The sequence below is a fragment of the Oreochromis niloticus genome, linkage group LG8 (assembly GCF_001858045.2).
Source record: "Oreochromis niloticus isolate F11D_XX linkage group LG8, O_niloticus_UMD_NMBU, whole genome shotgun sequence".
Lineage (NCBI taxonomy): Eukaryota > Metazoa > Chordata > Actinopteri > Cichliformes > Cichlidae > Oreochromis > Oreochromis niloticus.
The window spans coordinates 18,446,489-18,471,172 of NC_031973.2; the positions used below are offsets into that span (position 1 = coordinate 18,446,489).

The window sequence follows — 24,684 nt, forward strand, 5'->3', positions numbered from 1 at the left end:
ATAAGTAACACAAATATGGTTTGCATTATTGCAGCTTTACTACTTCTCTTTTTCTGGAATGAGTGTTTCTAACCTCGTGTCTTTCGCCTTTGTTTTCTGTGAGTAGAATAATCGCGTCGGCCAATGTGGTCGCGGTCGCTTCCACCTGCTCCACCATCACCTGACGAGAGCTGTAAATGGCCAGGATGTAGCCGGGGAAGTCCTGGCTGGGCCGCCGTACTGCTCCACTGGTGGGGCTAGAGACTGGGAAGGAGGGGAGAATAATTAATGAAGACAAAAACTACATGTTTAACAGAGTTCCTTCATCATTAAGCGAACATTCACAAGCAAGAACACTAAATTCCTGCCTGTGACCAATGCATCTGTACACTTACTGGGTGTGGGTGGACCCCCTGTGCTGCTGACATTCATCTGCCAGTGATTGAAGGCGCAGCAGACAACAGCATACTCCCCTGGCTCCAGCATAACATCACAGCCAACAAATTTCTTCACCGCTCGCTTGCTATGGGCCATTAGGCGGCCCAGAGTCAGCTTGTTGCCGCTACCAAAGGAGGCGCGGAAGACCATGATGCACAGGTCCAGCAGGTGGCTGTCGGCTGTGTCGGAGCGCCTGGAGAGAAGAGGAAGAGGCTTAGGTGGAAAAAGGGCAAGGAGGAAAAATGTGTGGGTACTGAAAGATTTAGATTACAGTCTAATTTACCTGCTTCCCTCCTGGAAAAGAGCAAACTCCAGTGCTGTCCTCTCCAGCACAGTGAGAGCTGTGACCGTGACCGGCCCATTGGCTTTGCTGGGGAAGCAGCCTTGTAGTCTCACCTCCTGCCAGTCAGAGTGGATCTTACAAATGTCCACTGAGTCAAAGTACCTGTGGGAGGGGGAAAAAATGTACGTGTTTAAAAAAAAAAAAGAAGAAGAAGAAGAAAGAAAGAAAAAAGACCTGCATAAGAGCCTGTTCCTCTGAGATGCTAGCAGTGTGACCGGTTGATCTCCTCTTGTCATGAGCTACGATTATTTGTATGCATCACAGGCAACTCTTTAACGTTAGCATAGCCTCTGAGGGCATCCCTGTACAAACACAATTTACCTTGCTAGCATATCAGACCTCTTTCTTCAAAGACATCACCCCCACGGGAGACTCTCTTCCTTACTTTCAGTCTGTTTTTCAGTGTTTCATCACTTCCTAACCTCGCTCTGACAACAGTCTTACATCTTACTTTTGTCTTCTTGACAATCAGGAAGAAGCGAGAGGAGGAAAAAGAGGGAACGCTTAAGTTTTACACTCAGCTTTGATCAGAAAAGACAAACACGTCTGCTGATGAATCCTCTTGTTTGCATTTAGTCCGCTTTTGTGTCTAGCCACTTTCCAAGAATGTTATCAATAATCAACATCGGCCCTGGTTGTTTACTTGATGGGCCGATTTAAGGGCCTTGCTTGTCCGAGAAGCTGACCGCTTTTTCTTTTTCACACTGAAAACAAGTCTAGGGAGATGCTGGCTGCGAGTTTGTCATGTAGTACAAAGCTGAGAGATTATTTGCCTGTCAGAGAAAACAATAAACAGCCCAAAGACATATGGGATTCTCATCTAGGCTGAACACATTTTTCAGGTTGGAGTTGTTCAGGAGGACAGCCACATTGTTATTCATGTCCCTCCTCCTTCATAATACAACAGGAGCAATAAATTCAGAGAGACAAATGCACTGTACAGACAATTTAGCCCTACGTCAAGCTGCTCATGTAGTGAACTTCCTCCATTCTTCAGTTCTTTTTGCTGACAGTTATTTAAAAAAAACAAAACTTCCTATGTAAGTGGAGTCTTGTCCATTTATTCAATTACGCATGAAATATCTTTTTGGTGAATGGTAGATTATATTTAAGCTTTATTACATTTGTAATTCAGATTCAGTTCAGTTTTCTTCAAATATTATGGCCATTTGAGTTGCTTGTAAAAGGGCCCCATTATAGCCATTTCCAGCTCTGCGTCATTATTCTTTGGCTCCACTAGAGTTGCTTTGCATGACTTTATTGTGCCTCATTCTGCCCTCTGCCTGAAACAAGCAACTTCTCTCTCCTCAACTTTAAGTCGACTTTCAACCAATTGGCTGCTCCTCATAAACCAAGGGGCAGTCCCCACAGACCGTAGCAATAATGCTAAAGCTTCTGTAGTGGATTACCTAATAATATGGCTTTCTCTGTGGTACCCACCTTTCAAGAAGTTTGTACTTCAGTTTTAATAAGTGAAATTCCAGTTTCTCTGTTAGTCCATTACTTAGCCCTAATTAGCTTATATGTGTCCTTGCATTGCAGCCATACACATTACAAATGAAGCTCGCTAACAAGCTAGCTAGCTTTAGCTGATAACTTAGCACTACAGTCTTTAATCCAATTATGGGAACTTCTGACACCGAAAAGGAAACACAGCAGCCACCAAAACGCTGATGTTGAAGTTTTTAAAACGTGGTGATCATGGTCATGGGGGCTATGCGGTTTAAACAACAGATGGATGAGGTTGCTGTGTGCACGAGCAGAGGTGTGTGACAGAGATGGCCTTATTGGGGACATCTAGTTTCACTGACATTACACAGAGCTAGCGTGAGGTTTGAGCTCATCACTGTTTCATACTGTGGCCAGTATGAGTATCCAACTATTGTAACAGAAGAGTACAGAACAGGGGTGTTTATAATATATATAGGGGGTTAAGGGTGGCTGTGGCTTAGGTGGTATAGTGGGTCGTCTACTAATCGGAAGGTGGTTCGATTACTCGCTCTTCAAGCCTGCGTGTTGTATCCTCGGACAAGTCAGTGAACCCATAGCTGCTGCCGATGCATCAAAGTGTGAATCTTAGGTTATAAGGGGAAAAAAAGCCCTGTGTAAATGGGTGAATGAGACTTGAAGTAAGAACGCGATTTGAGTGATCAAAGTAAAAAAAAAGCGATATTTAAGTACACACTTGTTTTTTTATATGACAAAGAAAAAAGCATTTATGGGTACACTTCAATGAAAGCTGTGACTATTTTTCAATGTGATAACTAGAAGCGCATGTCGGCATGCAGCAAAACACAGCTAGAGAAAAACTAGTCACTATCAATGCTGTGTATGACTGAGTGACAGGATTAGTCTAATATGACAAAACACACTGAAAGCCATGACAAGCCTAAGCCTCTGCCTGCCAAATCCCCCCCTCCACAATTCTTAATAACAACATGTTGTGGAAACCAGTGTATGATGCGCTTGTCAGCAAGCAAAATGGAACGACAACAAAAACACTGTAACTCAGTTTGGTGTCAATACCAGATGGTCAGTAAAATCCACAGAGGCGTGAGATTGCCAAACAGTCCATCACGTTTAACACATTACGTGTGTCCATCATGGTACGATAAAGGACTCTTTAAGTCATTCAACCTATTCTAAGCAGCTAGTGGTGGGTAAATCGAACAGAAAGTCTTCTAATGAGAGTATGTTTGGAATAAACACAAGAAATCTGTGAGTGTAGCCTAGCGGTCACAGCCACTGGTCTATTATGCCAGCAGGTACAGTCACTGACTGTGAAAAAGCAAACATGATAGTAATGACAACAAAATAGCCTTACTATACATAACTGCATGAATTCATTACTAGGGTATAGAGAGATTAACCAAAATGATTTCAGCATGACCACCAAAAGAAAGAAAAGGGAAAAAAAAGATCACACTTGTGCTGCGCTAATGATAATTACTTTATAAAGTCAGTGTACTCCATCCAGAAGACCCCCTCACTACTGCCATGCGCCATCAGCTCATGGCGGAGATGCTGTGGCCAGTCTGCCCACTCGTCCGACCAGCTGCCGTTCCACGAGAAGCGACCCCAAGGGTTACGCAGCCGCAGCAACCTGGAGGCAGGAAGATAACGGACACAGCGAGAGAGACAGATTCAGCAAGCAGTAAATGTGACAACAGCTTTCAGTCAAAGCAGCAACCCCCATCTCTGCACAGTCATATTACTCCTTTTATGGATGACTGGCTGCTTTTTAACAACCCTTTTTATTTTACTGCCTCCTCCATACTGTAGAAAACACAAGGGGCATAAAAGAATAACATATTGGAGAATCTGTATTTTCCAGGAAAAAAAGTAACAAAGTGCATGTGGTTCACTGTTTCTGGAGTGCTTTTTATCTCCTCGGGGCTCCTAGCAGGAGGTTTCTAACTCGTTTTGGATCTAGCCCTGTGGCCAAGTCTAGCCCAAGTCTTCCACTCTGATTGCTTTATGGCAGTAAATGAAAGTGGCTGCGTGTGGGTTTTAAGCAAATTACTTCTGGGATTTCTGGCTACTGTCAAATTTCTTTCCTCACAGGTAAGAAGGAAGAAACCTTCATTAGGCTTTTCTCATTTTTCTAATTTGTGCCTCCTCTGTCCTCCGTCCTCTAGACTGTGACCCGGAAATCAATTTCAGTACGCCATGATGAAGGATGACTTAATTCCTAAAATGCATCTGGAGAACAGAGGAGAGGCGAGGCTTTCCAAGCGGAGCTATAATAGAGGATGAACAGGTGTTCCTTTGACAAGAGAACTAAACTCGCTTTTTTAATCCATAAGATGTTCCAGTTATTTATGATAGTCAAAGTTTCTGACCCAGACTTTTCTGTGTGTGATTATCACAAAGAAGAAACATATTTTCTCATAGTGCAAGGAATTGTGTGGATTCCCAGTGCTGCACCAAACAGAGCACTCATACAGATCTGTTGTGCACCCGTTCTCCACTGGCAAGCCACCGGATTCTGTGATGCTCAACATATGGCTCGTGGGCTTGTTCATGTTCTAGCCACCATATAATAACACTGACTAATGAGGGCCCAGATACGTTTATTAATGGTGTATGAAGGATTTCTAAGAAGATAAATTTGGAATAAGGAGGCGTGGTCAGAACAACAGAGTCCACCCGTACCTGTAACCCTGGACATCTCGTACGTCCAAGATGGAATACGCATGTCGAGGCCTCAGACCCAACGACTCGTAAACAGCATCGTCCACCTTCATGTTGCCTCCTCCGCAAGACGCTCCCATAAGAAACCTAAAAGACAAGAAATGACATTAGGACACTAATGCACTTACTACTCAGTAACCAGGGATAAAAACATAAATCTTACAACCTTAACCTCGAGGTTGGGCAGACACAGTTACAGAAAACAAAAACAATAGTATTTTTGATGAGTTTTGATGTGCCTCTGTTTGAGACTGATGCTCCTTTTTAGTGATGAACTTTGTCTCTGTTTACCATAGTACGTGAGTGAAGTCTTCATTAGCGCACTGCTTTTGATAAAATAAATAATCATTCTGGCAGATGGACCTGCAGTTTGGACACAGATGAAATGGCCCCTTTGGAGTTGCACTATTTGTCTCATGTTGCTTTGAAAGCTCGTGTATCAAAGTGATGACTGGCAGAACTTTTATTATGGACACATGCTCTAAATTGGCATTCAGCACCTTTGTAGTGCCCCCCCGTTTGTAGTTTTGATCAGAGAATATTGGTTCAAAGTGTTTTCAAACAAGGTTTATTACTTTATATGCTCCTTTTAAACTGAACCACCTTTACTCCCTCGCTTACCCAGCCTCTTTGGAGCTAAGCATCTTGGCCCAGATGAGGTCTGTATCGATGGGTTCCTCTCGCGGGTTCGTGGAGCTGACCTGGAGCATGAGGGAGTCACACGGAGCCCCAGTCAGCGTGGCCAGACCCTCAATAGCACGCCCTGCCTGCAGGGCAAAGTAGGAACCATGGAGTTTGGCCAGGGCCTTCTCAATCAGCGCCACCCATAACTGCTTCCTCTGAGCCTGGAATGATAGGAAAAAGTAAGAGAGGAAACATCAGCCTGAGTATGACTCACTGAGAAAGGGAGCAGGATGTTGTCTTTGGGTTAGTTTCCTCTATCTAAAGGTCAATGAAAATGATAACCTGATAACAGAGGTAGGATCTCTTATTTGCTCTTTTATCTGTTTATGTGCATGTGCAATGTTTTTCCAGCATTTCTTGCATGGTCAGAGGTCACTGCCTCACCGAGCGTGACTTCTACCCTCTTGTTTTGCTCCTTTGTCTTCTTTGAAAAGATGACGTTTGTTGGAGTGATGATAAGGTGTAGATAAGGTGTCACGCTGTCGCAGTGTGTCTCTCCCGCATGCATGAATGCCCGCTTTTATTTGCCTGTGCTTTATTTGTTGCATAATTCAGTACCTCATTTGACCCGTAATTGTTGGCTGTTCATTAATTAGATTCTTCTCTTCACTGGAGTCCTTTGAGATGTGCTTGTGATAAGAAATACATAATCAACTAACTTGAACTAATTAATGGCTTATTTTTCAGGGTTCACAAAGTCGAATGTAATTCTTTTTAAGAGTTGCCCACGAAACACACTCGTTTTCAGGGTCAAACTCTGGGATGAGAAGGCCTTTACCAAAGTCTTGGATCTGTCAGTTCATGTTTCAGAGATCTGGAGCAATTAATATGGGACATATCATGTTTTTCGTTATTTTTTGCAAGAATTCCCAACTTAATACACAGAGATCTGCAATATTTATTTCCCCCAAATTTCAGACAGTTGTTTGAGTGTTTATCTATTTTGTATATGTCTATCTAAAATTCCCTCTTGTCTGTTTACATTATCAGCGTAAACATCTTTCTACATTGCACTTACCTGGGAAAACAGAAGGTAGCCGAAGTCGTCGCAGGGCAACATGTCGTCCACCAGCACCGTCGTCCAGGTCCCGTCTTTACATAGCCGAACCTGGTACGCCCCCTCTGGACAAATGGTCCTGGTGATCATCACCCTCTCCACGAGCTCTGGACGCTCTGCCAGCACAGCGAGTGCACTCAGGAACCTAGAGAGCCGATAAAACTCAATGAACTGGAAAATGAAACGTCACATCAGGACGGACAGACCCGACTGAAACGAGGCGCGAAGAAAATGTGAATTAGGCAGAGAAACCACATAAATGATCAGCTGATTGTGACGGACAAGTGAATGGCTGAATGAGCGCCGTCTTCAGTCAAAGAGACAGGCATGCTTTAGGAATGTCAATTGATGTGATTAGAAAGGAATGGAAAAAACTGAGAAGCTGCTATTAAAGTCTAAATGTGGAATTAAAGCATTCTCCTGAACAGAGTGCCTCAAGCACTTATGAAAGACTTTTTTTTATACATATATACATAATTTGCCTTCATTGAAAATCAATCACATTTGATGAGTCAAGCTTCTGTGCCTTCTGGTTACCTCCCCATTACTCTTAATAGACCCCGCAGCAAAGACAAACGGGCTTGCTTCCTCTAATTAACTTGCAAGAGAAATTAGCTAATCAAAAATCCAGATAGATGTGGAAAATGGTAATTCTTTACACTGGGGAATCACAGCTGGGGACATGAAGACTCAACTTGAAAGGGAAGAGAGTTTAAAGTGTACATTAGTTCATCAGAAAACGTAGAAAGATCTTTAAACATTATTAATGAAATGGCTCTGCAAAGAAAGGTCTTTTTGGAGGGGACAATGAGCTAAAGGTATTTGCCTCTACATGCCGCAGACTCACTGCTGCACATGCACTAGTTTGATTCTTCTATCAACAACAAAAGCAAAAAAGTAAAAAAAATTTGTCAAACTGAGCAGCTACTTTTGCCTCTGGCAGAACTGCAGCAATATCTGAAAAGATAAAAGGAATGCTGCTTTCAGTCCGCACATTATTTTATAGAGTGAAGCTCTTGTGTGGCGGCATTACTAAAGCTATATTCCATCTGTTTAAGTGTCAGCCGAGCAAGGCCGATCAACCCATTCAGTCACTGATGAAATACAAATTGGCAAAAAAAAAAAAAGAATCCAATGAAAATCCAATTAGCCGCGTCATAATGTGAACTGTGATGTCGGCCTGTACTGCAGCCGTACTCAAGGACAGAGGCGACTGGCACGACTTTCTTTTGCCGTCACTGGTTGGCTGGGCTGGCAGAAGCTGGGCTGTTTGTTGGTTTATTAGGACAAGTGTGAGCGTGTGCGAGAGAGTGAGAGAGTGGGGGAGACGAAGCCAATGACAAAGAATTTGGGTTACATCCTGTTTCGAGTGAGAGGATTCGGCTCAGGGGAGGGTTATTTTTGATAAGCTGTGTGCGCTGGTGATGAAGCGAAAAGTTGTACTGGGGACAACTTCCTGACTGACTGTTCTTTGTTGTTATTTTGTGTTCGTGTGTGTACGTTTATGCTTACAGGAAGATGATGGATGACAACAGCATACACACACATAAACCCCAAAGGGCACCCAGAACAAGGGCAGGGAGATAAAGCGTGTGTCCAGGTCCACATTACTGTGAATAATCTCCCTGTCACATGTATCTGTACATCTGTCCGCTGTGCTCAACCTTTCATTTCATGCTTACCTTCTTTCCTTTGTTTTTTTGCTTTGTTTTTGAAGTTTCTCTCTTTAATCCTCTTCAATTACTGTTTCACTGCCACTCCATCTCTAGCTCACATCGAAAGCAGACTCTGACAGATGCACACAGAGAAGTGTTGGCTGTTGTCTGCTTTGCATTCCTCTGACCTTTCTCAGAAACTGAACAGAGACCTAACGGAATGAAAAATTTCCTGTTGCTTTGAGGATCTGCTGCTATTCTATTTTGTCTCCAGTCAAACCATTAATCAACAACTTTTTTGTTTTGTTTTTTTTAAGGTTATCTTAAACGATCAGTGTCCCGTGTGTTCTTATGTTTAGGTGTATCAGCTTACCAGCAGTTTCCAAGAAGTCCTTGCAGGATGTCCGAGGGCCTTGGCGTGCGGAACACGGACCACTTGACTCCTCGGTCTTTGAAATTGCTGCAGTTGATCTCGTGGGGACGCAGCCACTTTTTGATTCGCTGCTGGACGCTGTCGCCCTCTGGGAAGCCGACAGATCGAGGTCCAGGGGGAAAACTGTCATCCACAAAGTTCACTGAATTCTGAGAAAGAGGAGGAAAAGACAGAGAGAAAGAAGGCAGAGAGACAAAGGAGTGAAACTACTGAACATGAAAACACCTCATCTGTAAACTCCAAAATCCATTTTTAAAAAATATCACTCTTAAAGGACCTTGTGTGAGGACTTAAAGCATTTCAAACTGCTAATGCAAGTTTTTAAAGAACCAACTATCCTACAATTTCACATGATTTGCAGGACAGTACAGACCATCACACAAGCCCTGGATTCTGCTATGAGTGAGGGCGAATTACTGCCTTCCACATTTACTCGTTATTCTTTCCACGTGAGATTATTATGTGCACAGTAAAAGCCCAAATGTGGCATCTTGTACTCTCCTAACCAGGATGCGGCACAAAAATGCAAATCACTTTCAAACATTTGGAGCTTCTTGCTTTCTGGCACATTCCCCTGCAGAGTACACTGCATTTTAAATTACACGATGGGTTCTAACACTGCCCCGCTACTGTACACAGGAGTAGAACTACACGGATACTTTAACAGATCCAGACACCGAACCTGACACACTATCTGCCCATCTAAAACTCGCCTGTACAAACCTGAGATGGCAAACAGCCACACATGCCAAACCCCTATCCAGTTTCCCATCTGCCGTGTCAGAAGTGGACTGGGCCAGTTGCATCGCGAGGGGGGGGTGATGTAAAGCGGGCACCCCACTGGCAGTTAGAGTGAAGCGAATCAATTGGTAACCATCCCCCACAATCCAATTCTGTAGCCTGGATGCAGCATTTGCTAGCAGACAGAGTCACTTGAATGCTTCCTTACCACCCTGGCCATCCAAGGTCGTCACGTAGCTTATCAATTCTGTAGTTCACAGGTTTAGTTGTGACCCATGTGCAGGCTTTTATCGCAAGGCTTTTTTGGGTTGATATCAATTTAACACAGAGGTGAAGATCAAAGCTTTGTCCCTGCATACGCACAGATCCTGAAATTCCAACTAATGCAATTCAAAGAATACAGTCTGTATGTTAACAGACATGAGAAAGACAACTATGATCAGCGACCGAGGGTTAAAGAGTCTGACTTGTTACATACAAACTGCTCTAACCCCAGCTGAGCGCTGGCTGTTACTAATGCAGCCTTAAAGCTTTTGTTGTCTTTGTTTTCCCATTTCTGACACTATATTATTGTGGGATTAATTAATTTTGCTCTGAACTTGATGTAAAACAGGAAACATTTTCCTTTTTACTTCACGTGAAATGTATGGAAAGCCTCGCATTTACAGTTCCATAGTCTCTATTTTAAGTATGAAAACAATATTATATGAATTATTTTAATGTTGGTCTTAAGAGCTTGAAAAAAGTAGCTCGTATCCTCTTGGAATAGCGGTGAAATGTCTTTTAAAACTTTAATCTATTTGTTTTCTCTTTTTTTTGAATCTCTTAAGACTACAATAAACTGGAGGACAGGGAACCTACACAGACACACTTTAATGCTGCTACTGATGTGCGCATTTGTGCTACCAAATCCTACCAGGTTATGCTGCGTGTTTGTTATCCATTCTTTCATGTCCTGAACGCAGTGCGTGTGGTTTATCCGGTTGTACTCACATCCTGTATTGTGAGTACCTTTAAGGGTTTTGCCCTGACCCATTTGAAAGACATTATCATCAGCAGAATGATCTGCTGCAAACCGCCTCAAAGGTTAAAGCCACTTGCCTATTCATATCTGAAGTGTACATGATGCTCTGTGATGTTAATTAGGCGCTTCTGAAATGTGATATGACACTCTGGACTGCAGTCTGGACTCAGAGGATCATACAGATGATAAATTAACAAAAAGATGAAAATCAATGTTTGATCCTTACATTCTTGGTTCAAAACAACCATTTAACCATGTTTCTCTTCTGTGTGGAGCTCTGCCTGTGCCTCTATAGGATCCTTCCATAGTCTAAAGACATGCTTGTTAAGTTAATTGGCTGTGGGCATGTATGTAAAGTCTGAATGGTTGTCTGATTCTACACGTTAACCTGACAACTTCTCCAGCACCCTACGACAGCTGGGACAGACTGGGATCCCTACAGTGAGGAGCAGCAGACCCATTGTGCTGTTCTTGTAAGCATTTGGTTTCATTTAAAGGCTCCTTAGACGTGTTATACAAGACTTTCCACTGTTATCATTAAAAAAAAATAAAATGAAAAATATATATTTGGAAAGAATGGAGGCCCAACACCTTACAAAGGCAATTTAGATCGTATTTCCCTTTTTAACTTGCGTCACATCTCTATTAAGATGCAATGTGTATTTAATTTGAGATTAACCTTGAATTAGCATTAATTCCTCATATCGAATAATCTACAATCCAACCACCAAAAGTTTAAACATCTGACTTCAGCAGAGTGTAAAATTAGGAATTATAACCACGTATAAAGCAATTTCCTAAATAAGGATTCTGGTGTTGCGGACTCTACAGGATAATTCTCGCTGGCTGTCTTGCCGCCTCTGTTTCCATCGCTGTGCACATGCAAGCATGCAAACACTGCAATGAGCCAACTCAGTGCTGAGCTAGGAAAACCAGCTGCTTTCCCATCTTTTCCAGTCTCAAAACTGGCAGCCATACAAGGCTGTGTCAGTCTCATTCTGATACCCAAGCTACAAGATTAGCATCATGAAAGCATATTTTATGAAAAAAAAGAAAAAAAAAAGCCTTCCATGCACAATACTGTAACAAGCAGCGCAAGCCTGGCAAGAAGGTCCTTGATAATACGGCAGAAAATTAAGCAACTAAGTAGTATGAAGAGCAGTAAAGAGAACGAAAATGTGGCCTGGTTTTGTTGCGTAGCACGGAAAGGGAACAGCAAAAAGCAGTTCAATCCATGCGGTGTGTCACAGTTCACAAGTTAAGTTGATGGCTGTTAGCAGCATTTATTTGTTTGGCACAGTGAGTAAGCAGACTGCTCTCAGGCGTTAGCACCATGCACACACACACACATACCTCTCACTCTCAAAACCAATCAGGAAGAGTCAAAAAAGCAAAAGAGGCACGAGAAAGCAACCACACTCAGGTGAGCAGAGAATACTTTTTTATAAAAAACAAAAACAAACTCCAGTTCCAGTTTGGTCCAGTTACCCAACAGCAGAGAGAAAACGGGTGCTCTGAAGCGGTCCCTCCATTCTTGCTGTCAAACTGTACTGCACATCCTGTTACAGCCTAAACCAAAAGCTTTAATCATTATTAAATTTTCACCACTGGCATTTTGGTACTTGGCAAGTGCTTGTGCCTTGACAGAGATGGATGAGAGAGACTAGCACCTCTTGTTTACCAATTTACCCCCCCTTTATCTCTTTGGCCCGTGAACCCGAGATGCAGCAGTTGATGCCGTCAGTGATTACGTTCACTATAGGGAAGTATATCGTTTGTGCTCCCCTCCACTCCAACTCCGTTGCTAAAAATAGGCCAGCCCTGCGTTCACCTTAGCAAATACACATGCGCACGCACACATCCAGGCTCACACTGACTACTACAGTGGAGAATAGAGTGCAGTCGTGTGGAGAGGGTGGAATGGGGGTGGAGGGGTGTAGTGGGTGGCAAGGGGAAAGTGTATTTTGAGGTATTAGCAGAACAGGATGAGCATGTGGGGATAGATGTGATGGAAGGAGATGGGATAAAAGGGAGATGAAGTACTTTGAAGAGCTCGAGAAAGGGCAGACGTAAAATATTTGAGGAGAAAAAGACAGACGATAAAAGAAAGCGTAGCTTAAATGACGATCTTAAATTAGAAGAGGAGGAGAAGGTGGGGATGAGGGATCTCCGATATCCTTCCTTCCTACCGAGCCAACTTCCCTCCCACGCTTGCAGCAGTGAGCCCTGTGACTTTCAAAGAAGGCATTAATAATGCATTCGAAGGCTCACTTCATGCTATTGTAAACATGGCAGGATAGGTGTCATGCTGGTGTAGTAAATGGGCACACATCTGACACCCAAATAAATTGACAGAATAAAAGCCGGCTGGAAACTTAGCCGAATCAAAACGGTCTAAAATTCTGCAATGCCCTCATTTTCCTGAGGTGCAATTAGACCACTCAGGTCGGTCTACCGAGCAGGTGGTGGCGGTCTTAAATGGTTTCAAATGAACATTTCTGATAGGCCTGGGTAAGATATCCATGATAACATAATACAGGCTTATTAAAGGCTGAGCACTGCAGAAATAAAGTGAGCCTGAACCAGTTTGATACAAAGAACAGACGTCAGGGTTGCTTACATCACGGCACAGATAAGTGGTATCAGGCTTGGCTCGGGATGAGAAAAAACAAACGAAATCAATCATCTGGTGTCATGCCAAAAAGTGATTTCTAGCATTTGCCAAAAAATGACTGCCTATAATTAAACTGTTGTAAATTGACTTGTTGATCTTTAATCTGTCAATCATATTTCAAAAATGAATGATATCAAGTCATTTTAGTCCAGAAAGAATATTCCTGTCACAAAGTAGAGGTTTTTTGGCACAACATCTACAACGGAGAAGCTAGCTGATCTCTCCTGTTAAGCTAGTTATGTTGAGGGTCGAGATATTCTCCAAAGTAAGAAGTGTTCGAATGACAACTGCATACGAAAGCCACTGGAGCAGGTAGAAAGGGATTGCTATTTGACACTATTAAAATTTGAATTTTAAAAACATAATTACTATAAGTATGTTCTTTTTCAATTAAGTAAAAACATCATAATTAACTTTTTGCAGTGTGATATTTGTTTTGAGTGTGCTATAGAAGGACTTCTTGCTGTCTGTCCCGACCTTGGTAAAATTAAAGTACTTAGGTTTGTTTTAAAAGGAAATTACATTCATAATGATATTTCTTATCTCTTACTGAGAGGTCTGCTCCGACACAGTGAAAGGAAATATATTTCATTAAGCAGTGTAAAATCTCTCCAAAATACAAACTAAGCTACAGCTGGACAGAAAAAAAAAGAAAAAAGCTATAAAAGATGGACATCACCCATTTTTTGATTTTGGGAACTAGAATGACAATCAAAGGGTGGAGTGCCATTTTTTCAACTAAAAAGCAAGTTTGGTTACCAAGCTACATCTATAGACTACACACTGGGTACTCTGCACTGACAGATTTGAATAACATGCAAAATTATGAAATTTTCCTTTCCTTCTACAGTGTTCTTGGACGGGCTGTTAGTGTGATTAAAATAATATTTGCCTAATAATTGCATAGAAAAATACTCTTAAAGAGACCAACACCACAAACATGGTTGGCAAGTCCAGTTCAGGGGCTCGTAGCTGAGGAGATGCCTAGCTTCAAGCTGAAACAGCATCCACCTGTCAGTCAAAGGAGATGCATCAGTTACAGTGAGTCCTAATAAACTGGTGAATCATGGGGGGGGGGAGAAGCACAGCAATACAACTATTGTGACTAAAACATGTTTTGATGCCAAAAAGATTGACTTCTGCTGTAAAGTTGGGCAATTTAATAAAAGAATTTACTAGAATGGACTCATTTTGGAGCCATCCTCAAGTGGCCATTACAGAAACTGTTTTTGGCACTTCCACCTCAGCTTCATTTTTCAGCCTTGGACGTTGCTGCTTGAACATAACAATCAGAGCAATCAAAAGACACAATCAAACCAAAATAATGCAATCCTCCTGACACGAGAGTCACTGTCGTCAAACAGAATTTCAGAATTCTGTGAAGTGACTTCACTGCAGCCGAGGGCCAGAGGTAATCTGGTTATAAACATTAGACTCTCCATATCCGTAGTTCATTTAGGTGGTAAAGATTCACTGTGTGGTCGTTAAAAACTCAGCTAAGGAAGCGAGCAGAAACACGGCAATAACAAAACCTATTGACATTTCTCTGAAATTAGAGATATTAAAGTAGTGGGAACGATGACAGCACGAAAAGAGGAAATACAATGAGAGAACTGTGCTCTGAAAGGCAATGTGTTCCCTCTGACGCATTACACATTGAAATTAAGCAGCCTTTGATGTCTCAAAGTCAGGACATTCACATGCATTCAAAGTAAGAACAAAAATGGTGACCCATGACATGACTAACTCAAAGGAACTAGAAAGAATGACCAGAGTTGGTTATTTGTACAACCACACTCCAGAAGCAGCCTCAAATTCTCAATAATTACTAACAGCAATATTTTTCTCTTACCTCCCTGCAGAAGCTGACTATGTTCTCCCAAAGCTCCTTTGCCTCGCCCTCATCATTCCGTCGTCGTGCCTCTACATGCATGCTCTCCCTTCTCTTCAGAGGTTTAACCACCTTGCGCAGGGTGAGGTACTGCTGGGGTGTGTGGCATGCTGCACAGTTCTTGGCTTTTATATCATTGAGCAGCGTGCATGCTGGGCAGCTCCACTGTCCTACCTTCTCCTGAAGGCTAGATGAGGTGGAGGACGAAGAGGAACCAGAGGAGGCAACAGCAGAAGAGGATGAAGGAAAGCCCCGGGCCTGTTTGCGTATTTTATGACCTGAGGATGATGAAGAAGAGGAAGGTGTGCAGGAGCAAGATGCAGTACCAGGCCCCACTGGGAGGCCACAATGTGTACAGCAGCGGGGTAGAGGCACCTGCTGCTCCTGGAAGCCATGCAGCTTTGAAGAACCACAAGCTGAGCACTTGGGAGCACCTGTAGGGTTGCGCAGGGTGCACTTAGAGCAGGCCCATGTGCTAAAGTCTGGGCTCGAGGGGCTTGCTGGGGTAAATCGTACCGTTTCACAGCCTACCAGGTCGATGAGGTCAGCACCACCCCTTGACGATCTGCAGGTCTCGCACTTCGCTGAGCTGCCTTGGTTGGCCACGGAGCAGCTAGGGCACTTCCAGGTAGAGGCTGATGTGGAAGCAACAGGGAGGTGGGGTGTCAGTGGGTGGTGCTGAGACTCTTCTTCCTCCAAGATACTGAGGCGCTTGCTGGGGTAAGAAGGTTCCTGGGGCTGGGCGTGCTTGGGCTTAGCTGGCCTCTGTGGGCCAGGTTGGGGTGGCACACTGGCAGCTGAAGGGGAAGTGGGGCTGGGAGTGTTGGTTCCTGGGTTCGGTGGGCGTCCCGGAGGCGGTACCTCTCGCCTACTGCGAGGCACAGGATTGTTCTGGAGGGAGGAGAATGAAGTAAAGGTGGAGGCAAGGGCCTGTGAAGATGCATGGGGAGCTTCTTGAGGATCACAGGGCGGGGCTGGGGGGGAGTCATCTGTTAGGTCAATCAGTAGCGGGGCCGAAGCGGCTGTGTGAACAGGAAAGCCCACTACTGGTGTGCGCACCTCAGGCACTACCAGTGCTTCTGGGGGGATTTTAGGCAGAGACAGTTTTCTAGGCCCACCACAGGCTGAGCATGAAAGCGCCACAGGGGTGTTGTGAAGTGTGCACCGAGGACAAGCCCAGCCCGCCTGCTGACCCTCCTGCCCACCCACCTCACCATTGCTCTCAGACCGTCGAAACACTTCCTCCTTAGCTGGATGCTGTCCATGGGGCTCAAGTAGCACTGTGGGAGTGATCGTGGGTGTTGGGGGCTCAGTGGGCGCAGAAGGGAGACCATTGGCAGTGGCAGCTATGGTGGTCGTAGGAGGTGTGTGAGTGGCGGGCGATGGACCAAAGCCACAGACCGAGCAGGCTCCAGATCCCTGCGGGTTATTGAGGGTACAGCGGGGACAGGTCCAGCGGTGTTCCTCAGTGCTGCTGAGGCGCAGGATCTGGTTGAGGTCGGGTTTCTGGCGTGGCGCCTCACAGATAGAACAGCGAGGTGCTGCACCGGCATTTAAGAAAGTACAGCGCCCACATGACCACTCACTGCCTTGCACCGCTGCTGCCATGGAGCCTGGAGAGTGAGAGTGGCTGGAAAAAAAGAAGAAGGAGGAAACAATGAGTCAGAACAGAATGAACCAAACAAATCAGTCAGTAATACCTTTTGCCATATAGCTGTAAGTGCTTGGCAAAAATAGATGCATATTAACTACATTGCTGCATAAACGCGCGAGCTATTTCAGTCAAGCGAAGCTTAAAGTGTCAGCAGAGCAAGGGAGGAGAGAAGGAAACGTGACAAGATTTTTCTTATGGAAAAAGCCAGAGAATTGACATTAAAATGCTTGTGGTAAATTCAGGGTGATCACGTAAAGGAAGAAAAGAGCAAACAGCAAAAACAACCCAGAAAACGCAAGACAAGGAGAGGCAGACAGAAGTAGAACAGAAAAATACAGTGCGAGAGGGAAAGATTAGTCAGTGCAGAGGGGGGGAAAGGGAAAAAAAAATCAAATCTCCCTCCTGGGGGCACTGAGGGCAGTAAATCCATACACAATGGCCACCTGATTAGAGCCAGGGAGACAGCGCACAGTGAGGAGCGAGAAGAGAGGAGAGGAGGCTGCTATCGCCTCAGAATACTAGGACAGTGTTGCTCGAGTTCCCCTAACTGACACTCACTAGAACACAGGAGAGAGAAGAGAAAAAAAACCAAAAAAAAAACCCAGACCTCCCCCACCACACCACACCACACCACACCACACCACACCACACCACACAGCTAGGATCTTTTCCACTTCATATTAGCGGCTCTCTCCCCTCTCAGTGAATGTTAATGCAGGGTAGATGGGAGCAACTTAAGGTCACGTCAATCCCTTGCCCAAATGAATTTCAAATGGATGGGTCTATTAATTCTGGCAGCACTTATGACTCAGGCATATTTTAAATGGCAAGTCATTCATGCCACTGGAGTTACAGCAAATTTAAAGCTCGCTACTATCCACATATCTTAAGAGGACTCAAACAGAGAAAACAGCGCAGAAAGAAATCCATCTATTCAGGCCCCTCGATTTCTTTCCACCTCTCGCAAACTAAAACCTAAAAAGGAGTCTGTTACTGTGGATTGACGTGTGTACAGTCCTTTCTGAGTGCCTGCAGTTCAGTCAATCTGACTTATTGATAGAGGGTATATTAGGGCCTTGGAGGGAAGGCAGCAGAGTCGGATACTTCCAACTGTGCAGCGGAGAGGGTTGGGGGTGGGGGCGGGATTGGAGAGGGACAGCCCCAAGGGACGGACACGGTTTCTATCTGGACAAACCCATAAATGTCAGTGTCACTCAGGCTGCTCATGTGTGAACACCAACAGAGAAGGTAATGTGGGGATTTAGGATAGCTGAGGGGAAGGTGCCAAGGGCTAGGATACTTCAGTGTTTTTCACATTGATCCCAGCAGAGAACATGTTGCCCTCAAAGTGACTGAAGCTTGTTGATCTTCTGTGTGATATTTTGGTTGGAGAACTACATATGCCAGCATCTAACGCTGCTGTGTTAAAAGATTTCGTTTAGGGCACGAGCCTGAAACCTTTACAATCAGAGCAGACATTTTTGTACTTCAGCTCTGCATTCCCATTGCAATAATGCATTTGTTGCATTTTTCAATTTATAGACCAAAATACTATATCGGTCAGGTTCTGATTGTGCAAATGAATCACAATGAAAAGTAATCTACTTTTATAATAAATAATAAAACACCCGGCACTTTATTAGCTTTAAAATAGCTCAAATAAAAAAGGGAGCTTTATTTCATTTTGGCAGAAATCCAGGTGCATATCAAGCAAACCAGGAAGCCAGCAGCTCTACAGCCACAGGATTGCAAGCTCTGGGTTAGAGTAGGGGTTTGGCACTTAATTGTGACGCCAAACAAACACCACACCCACACACACAGTGTGTAGCAGGTAGCAGTAAGTCTACTGAAAACAATGGTAACACAGGACAACCTTTAGCCAAAACATGAGAGCCAATGACCTAAAACTCAGTAGTGCACTTGCTAAAGTCCCTACCAATACAACCACAAAGTGGACTGGACAAATGACTGTCAAGGCAGGTGAAAAACAGACAAACAGCTGGACATAGAGGTTATAGTGAGATCTGAGACTCGATGTAAAACAAACTTTTTCTATAAAAGCATATTCTGATAATTCCTTGTTGCTGACACTGCAGTTTGGGTCCTGCTCCTCTCCCCTGAAGTGCCATGTGTCACGGCCAGCCAACTGCCTTTAGTTCAACTCCATTAAACCTTTCAAATCAAGCGAATCCCCAGATCCCAGGGGGACCTCTTACAGACGACCTCTTGCTCCCAGCACACTGTCTGTTCCTCTTGTCATCCCTTCTCCCAGAGGTAAAGAGGGAAATGACAAGCAGGAAGAAATGTGAACGTGTTACTTTAGTTGTCTCTTGAGTTTGTGGGTCCTCGCTGCTTGGTTGTGTGCTTGCATGAATGCAGGCATCTAGCTATATTTATCCATAGATGCAGCACAGCTGCTAGTTTTATTGTCCACCTACATTTGTGTGTGTCCTCAGGATAGCAAAACTATAGAAGCAGAAGCAAATAGTAGCCTTTAGCACCCCTGAAGTCCACACTGTAAGGAGTAAACTCAGCCCTCTAATGATAAACAAAACAAAGAACACACTTTTTCTTTAAAAGCACACAAACGTGGAGAATTCAGCTTTTATCACTGCATTTATCTGCCATGTCTTCATGGTTGCTCTGCAATATTAAGTGCCCTTCTAACCAATAACAAAAAAGGGGTGCCAGTGAAGTAAAGTTCATTGAGTAATAATATCAGGGACATAACTGACATTGTTCATCTAACCACAAAAAAAAAAAAGGTCTGTGGTGTGTCCTGAGACTAGAGCCCTGTCTCCACACCTTCAGCAGCTATGTTAAAAGTAGTTGAATTAAGTGGCAGCACTGTGCCAGCTGGGATGGCACATGTTTACATCATGTTTGGCTCTCTAAAGGCCTGCGTATCTGAGTGCCGCAAACATCAATGACGACAACAAGTGTCGACACCTCATGTTTGATGACAGATTCTACCCTGTGGACATTTGCGTAACTGTCAGGCCTCTTTCATCTACAGCAAGAGAGCAAAGTTGCAGTGTCAGCCACGTGGAGAATTTGTCAAAGCAACTGATGTGGTTCTCACTGGAGCACAGGGATCACAGATTCATTATATTTCCATCTTTAGCTGACACCATGAAAGCTTTTTATTAAAGTGATCAGCCTCAAGGACTTTTTTATTATCTTATCAATACTCATTATAAGCAGCGGTATTTACCTCTCACCCAGTACGGTGTGATAAACAACTATAACCTCTCAATTGCGGTTCTCAATTAAGAGAATGCATTTTGACTGTACTATGTGCACACCCAGTACAGTACTTTTCAAAAGTTTTGAGCCACCCTTCACTTCATCCATGTTCAAACACACATGGAAATACAATATATAAGTCAAAAACAGAGTTTGTACAATTCTAAGAAGCACCTTTATTCTTCAACCGAGTCTGAACTTTCTTAGTCAAGCTTTTTTTTTGCAGTCTTCAGGAACAGTTCTCCAGACTTCGTAAAGGACATTCAAAGCTCTTCTTTGGATGTTTCTGCCTTTTGTTCTGTTCTCTGTCCAGATGTTCCCACACTGCTTCAATAATGTTGAAGTCTGGGCTCTGGGGAGGGCAATCTATGACTCATGTGTTTTTCTATCCAGGTATGATTTTATTGTATTGTTAGTTTGTTTGGGATCATGGTCAAGCTGTTGCCAATCGAAATACTTTCCCGATGGTATTGTATTGTTGTTCAAAATCTGATAGTTCTTCAATGTGTTCATAATTTAATCACTTTTGACGGGATCCCCAACACCACTGGGTGAAATGCAGCCCAAAACCACGACAGAGCCTCCACCGTGTTGTACAAATGAGTGGAGACACTCACCATTCGTACAAACTGACAATAATTTGAGCCAAATTTTTAAATCTGAAATAAACCATTTCTCCATAACACCCGATGCCACCGATTTTCTGCCCAATTCTTGTGTAATGTGGCATACTCACCCTTTTCTCACTGTACAGATATATATATATTTTTAAAGGCCAGCTACTTTTTCTTTTGCCCTCCACTTGTGCAGTTTCCCCAAATCATTTAAGGACACATTTTGTGGCACACAATTTCAGCTCTTTCAATAAACACCTTGTTGGTGCAAAAATACTATTTCATGCCTATCAATTTGTGTTCTCTTTGGCTTTTTTGTACAGGTGACAAGAGACATTAAGAGTTTCGATATTAACAGGAACCTATAAAAAGTACTCCTGTAGCATTTGAGGACTTTCGATCAGAGGTCATGTTCAGAGCTGTTCAAACATAAATGAAACCAGGATTCCTGTAACTCTGCAACATAAGAGGAAGAATGATTCGCAGGTCAGCGGTAAAGCCTGGAGAACTACGGCTTAACCCATTTTTTTAAAATTTAAATAAAGTCTGGCTGCTTGGAAACAAACTGTATAAAGAATTGAGGGGTGGGTCAAGACTTGCACAGGACTATATGTACAATACATGCCTGCAGCAGAGGATGAACTGCTATAGCCTGTGATCCCTGGACCATACTTAAAAGGATGTTTTTAATGTACATGTTCCAGTCGCTAACAAAAGTGTGCGGCACACACACATACACAGAGACACATGCACACACCCTTTGTCCTTGGCCCCGTGCTCACTGGAGCTGCTCTAAAAGTGCCCACTTCAGCTCCTCTGTGTCGCAGACCTGGGCAGTCAGCCAGTAGCTTACACTGAAGAGGAAGAGAATAGAAGAGCAAACTCACCTCTAGAAAGCCTATCTTTTTGCAATGAGGTCCTCAATGAAGCCTGCTGCCCATAAAGTAGTTTCTCTGAAACTGGAATTCACTTAAGTAAAAACATCTATGACCCTGGGGTGATTTTTCAACGCTTCACTGGGTGTCAGACAATCAAAGAGTTTCAGCAGACTGTTATAAAGAGTACAAGCCTAAAATGTCTTAGTGAAAAATGAGCAAATCTGTAATATTGCATAAAAAGAGTAAATTAACTTCCACAACTCAAGTGTCTACAAGGAAGTCTTCAGGGTTTAGATAAGAGTACCTAAAAACAGCAAACATAGTCAAGATGATCAGTATCTACAGCACCCTGGACACAATAGATGTCAGAAAGGCTTTAAGAAATGCTACAAAATCACTGATAACTGTGTCTAAGGCCACCTATGGCTCTGGCTACTTGGATTCATTATACATACTGAACTCTAATGAGAGATCAAACGAGGAGAATCTTGCCAATCTCTCCCTGCCTCGCTGTGAGACATTTGGCCTTTGTGCGACAGTCATTAGCACTGCCTTTCCAAGGTTGGCCCCGAGCCCAGGGCCTGAGGGGAAGGTGTGCAATCGCCACTGGCCATTAGAGGCGCAGTGCTCCTGATTTACTCATTCAACACAAACATAAGCATGGCCACACAAAAGAACTGATGTTATCAGCACAGAAACGGTGGCTGCTGTTGACAGTCTAGTTCCTTTTTGACTGACCACTTTAACATTTTTCTTTTAATTTTTGCATTTGTAGTACTCATTGTATTTGTCTTATGGTACAGTGTCAGATCTTCTGTACAGTGCAGGCATTGTGATTTTTATTCTTATCTAAAAACATGCCAAAAATGTCAGCTTCCCACAATTCAAGCATTTAACCTGCTGTCTAATAAATGAAGTCTGACACAGGACCGAGCAGAAATATAAAGCGAGTCAGTCAGCACTTCAGAGATATTAAATGACAGATGGCCTGTCAGTTACCGGAGCGCAAGTGTCACTCAGGCTCTATGACAGTTTGTCTAGCTGAGCTTGAAATTTTTTTTGCAAAACACACGTTTTCCCAAAGCCTTGACAACAAACATTAACTAACTACGCAGCAACTATATAGAATCCCATGACCTCAACATACTGTTTACTCAAAATTCTTGCTGCCTGCCTGAGTGCCAGCTGATACGTTTCTTATCATGTGCGTGCACTTGGGACATATATCTGAGAGGAACATACCGAGTCAGCTCTCTGGTATGAAAACATACTTGGCAGACAAAACGCAGACTCCAGCTGTAGGTTGGTGTCGGTACGTTTGTGTGCAGCTTGTAGTGAAACACTGATCCAGTGAATATCAAATAGAGTTGGCTGCCTGCGAGCCAATTTGATTTTGTTAAAGTGAAGGAATTTTTCTATCAAATGTATCTAAGCTGAGCTCAGTTTCTGAATGAGGTGAAGCAAACTTGCTCCGCTGTGGGGTGCTCCTATTTAATAATGTAGCCAAATGCATACACTGCTGGGTCGAGCCTGCCAGTACACCTTACACGCCTGTCTGACGGGAAGAATTGTAAATGTAGCTGCTGCTCTTACACAGCATGCAAGACAGCAGAGAAACAGTGTGAGAAAAATCTTGCAAATTTTGTGTCTCACATTTAAATTCAGGTAGCACGAAGCAGCTGCCTAATTTAACATTTTCATACAATCGCTTTAATTTTCGACACTTAATTACTCATTCACAATCACTTAAATCAGAGCATTTAACATCATTAGGACTAGTTTTTGAAATTTTGCTTGTAATGAGTGAATTTCTACTTATGCTTTTTCTACTTGATGTGTCCAAGTAGGAATTGCTGGCCTCTAACTTTGATCAACTGTGCTCAACTTCAAACTTAGCAGATTCATTATCACTTTTTCAGGTATGTAAACTCTGGACTCTGACTCTTAAGGATGTGATTTCCAGCATGTGTGTGACCATGAACAGAAGGAGTTTAGATATTAACAGGCCATCGTAACCGAAGCTCCTGTAGCATTTACGTTCACGGTCGTTGCTCAAACATAAATAAAACCTGTTCCTGTAACTTTGCAGTATATAAGGAAGAGCAATGCAACACAGTGTCTAATAACAGACTAGTGTGCACTTCTACAAAAAATCAAAAATTTAAAATTTAAAACAACCAAAAGCAGCACAGTGTGAGAGTGTTTGCATAATTTGTTTACTCTGGAATATAGTATTCCTGGGAAGACTAACTTTGTAGTGACAGCTCTAGCTCTGTGCATGCAAAGTAGCACCGCATGACCGATATCAGTGAGGATATTAACCATTTGCTGATCCACTGGTATTGGCATTTATAAACAGCCAATAAATGAAAATTAAGATATAAAAGAAGAGACTGAAAAAACACCCTTCAATGTTACGAGTGTTGACGATGCATAGTTTATCCACCAGAGGGCACTCTGCAACTTCACAGTTGGAAACATGCCAGCTGAGTGGGGTCTGAGGGTAAACAAGTAAATAAATAACTTGACATGACAAATGTTGGGGAAATCTATTTGTTTCTGGGATTGAAATATCAGATGTTTTTAAATATTAGAATGGGTTTTGAAAATCTGATATTTCAGTCAGGATCCTCAAAGTACTGATAGCCTTTCTAGGTTAAATTATGGATCAGATACTTAGGATTTTTCAAACTTAAAAAAAAAGTGTTCTTTAACAATGCTCTTTAGTAAAAAAAGAAAAAAAGAAAAGAAAAGAAAAAAAGGCATTTATAGTGTATTAAGGCCCACAAGAAGTCTGCATTACTTTTAAGTTACTGTGATCCATCCTGTTAGATCACTGCACTAAAAATGTTAGTGTAACTGACCTCTTTTCAGACTTTACTTCCTGTGGTGAAAAGCTGGCCAAAGACGTAGGCCGAGAATCCCGACAAAAACAAAACACAAAAACATCCAAGCAATGATGGAATCAAGAACAACCAGACTTTCCAAATACTTCAAGTGTTTGTTATTGTAATTCGCTGTGTGCCATTACTCAAAAATATGTTCAAAAACAACAACAAAAACTTTCAGTTTCAGTTTTTGATGCCTGCGCTGCACATTAAACACACACCCTTTTGCCCCAAATAATAATCCACCAAACCTCCAAGGCTATGATGGGAAAACCCCGGCTCAGTGAGCCA

At 43.0% G+C, this 24,684-nt stretch overlaps 1 protein-coding gene across 3 annotated transcripts in view; it reads right to left on the reverse strand.

The window, feature by feature from the left end:
* The window catches only part of capn15 (calpain 15), a 43,895-nt gene that overhangs the window by 7,168 nt on the left and 12,043 nt on the right, over positions 1-24,684 (reverse strand). For all 3 annotated transcript variants that reach the window (XM_019362705.2, XM_013272880.3, XM_013272883.3), the window contains exons 2-10: positions 15,075-16,743; positions 8,724-8,932; positions 6,657-6,840; positions 5,576-5,799; positions 4,916-5,041; positions 3,711-3,863; positions 701-862; positions 375-610; positions 74-243 (exon numbers count right to left, since the gene is read on the reverse strand). In XM_019362705.2, coding sequence (XP_019218250.2) covers positions 74-243; positions 375-610; positions 701-862; positions 3,711-3,863; positions 4,916-5,041; positions 5,576-5,799; positions 6,657-6,840; positions 8,724-8,932; positions 15,075-16,743 — 3,133 coding nt within the window. The remainder of the gene's footprint in view (positions 1-73; positions 244-374; positions 611-700; positions 863-3,710; positions 3,864-4,915; positions 5,042-5,575; positions 5,800-6,656; positions 6,841-8,723; positions 8,933-15,074; positions 16,744-24,684) is intronic.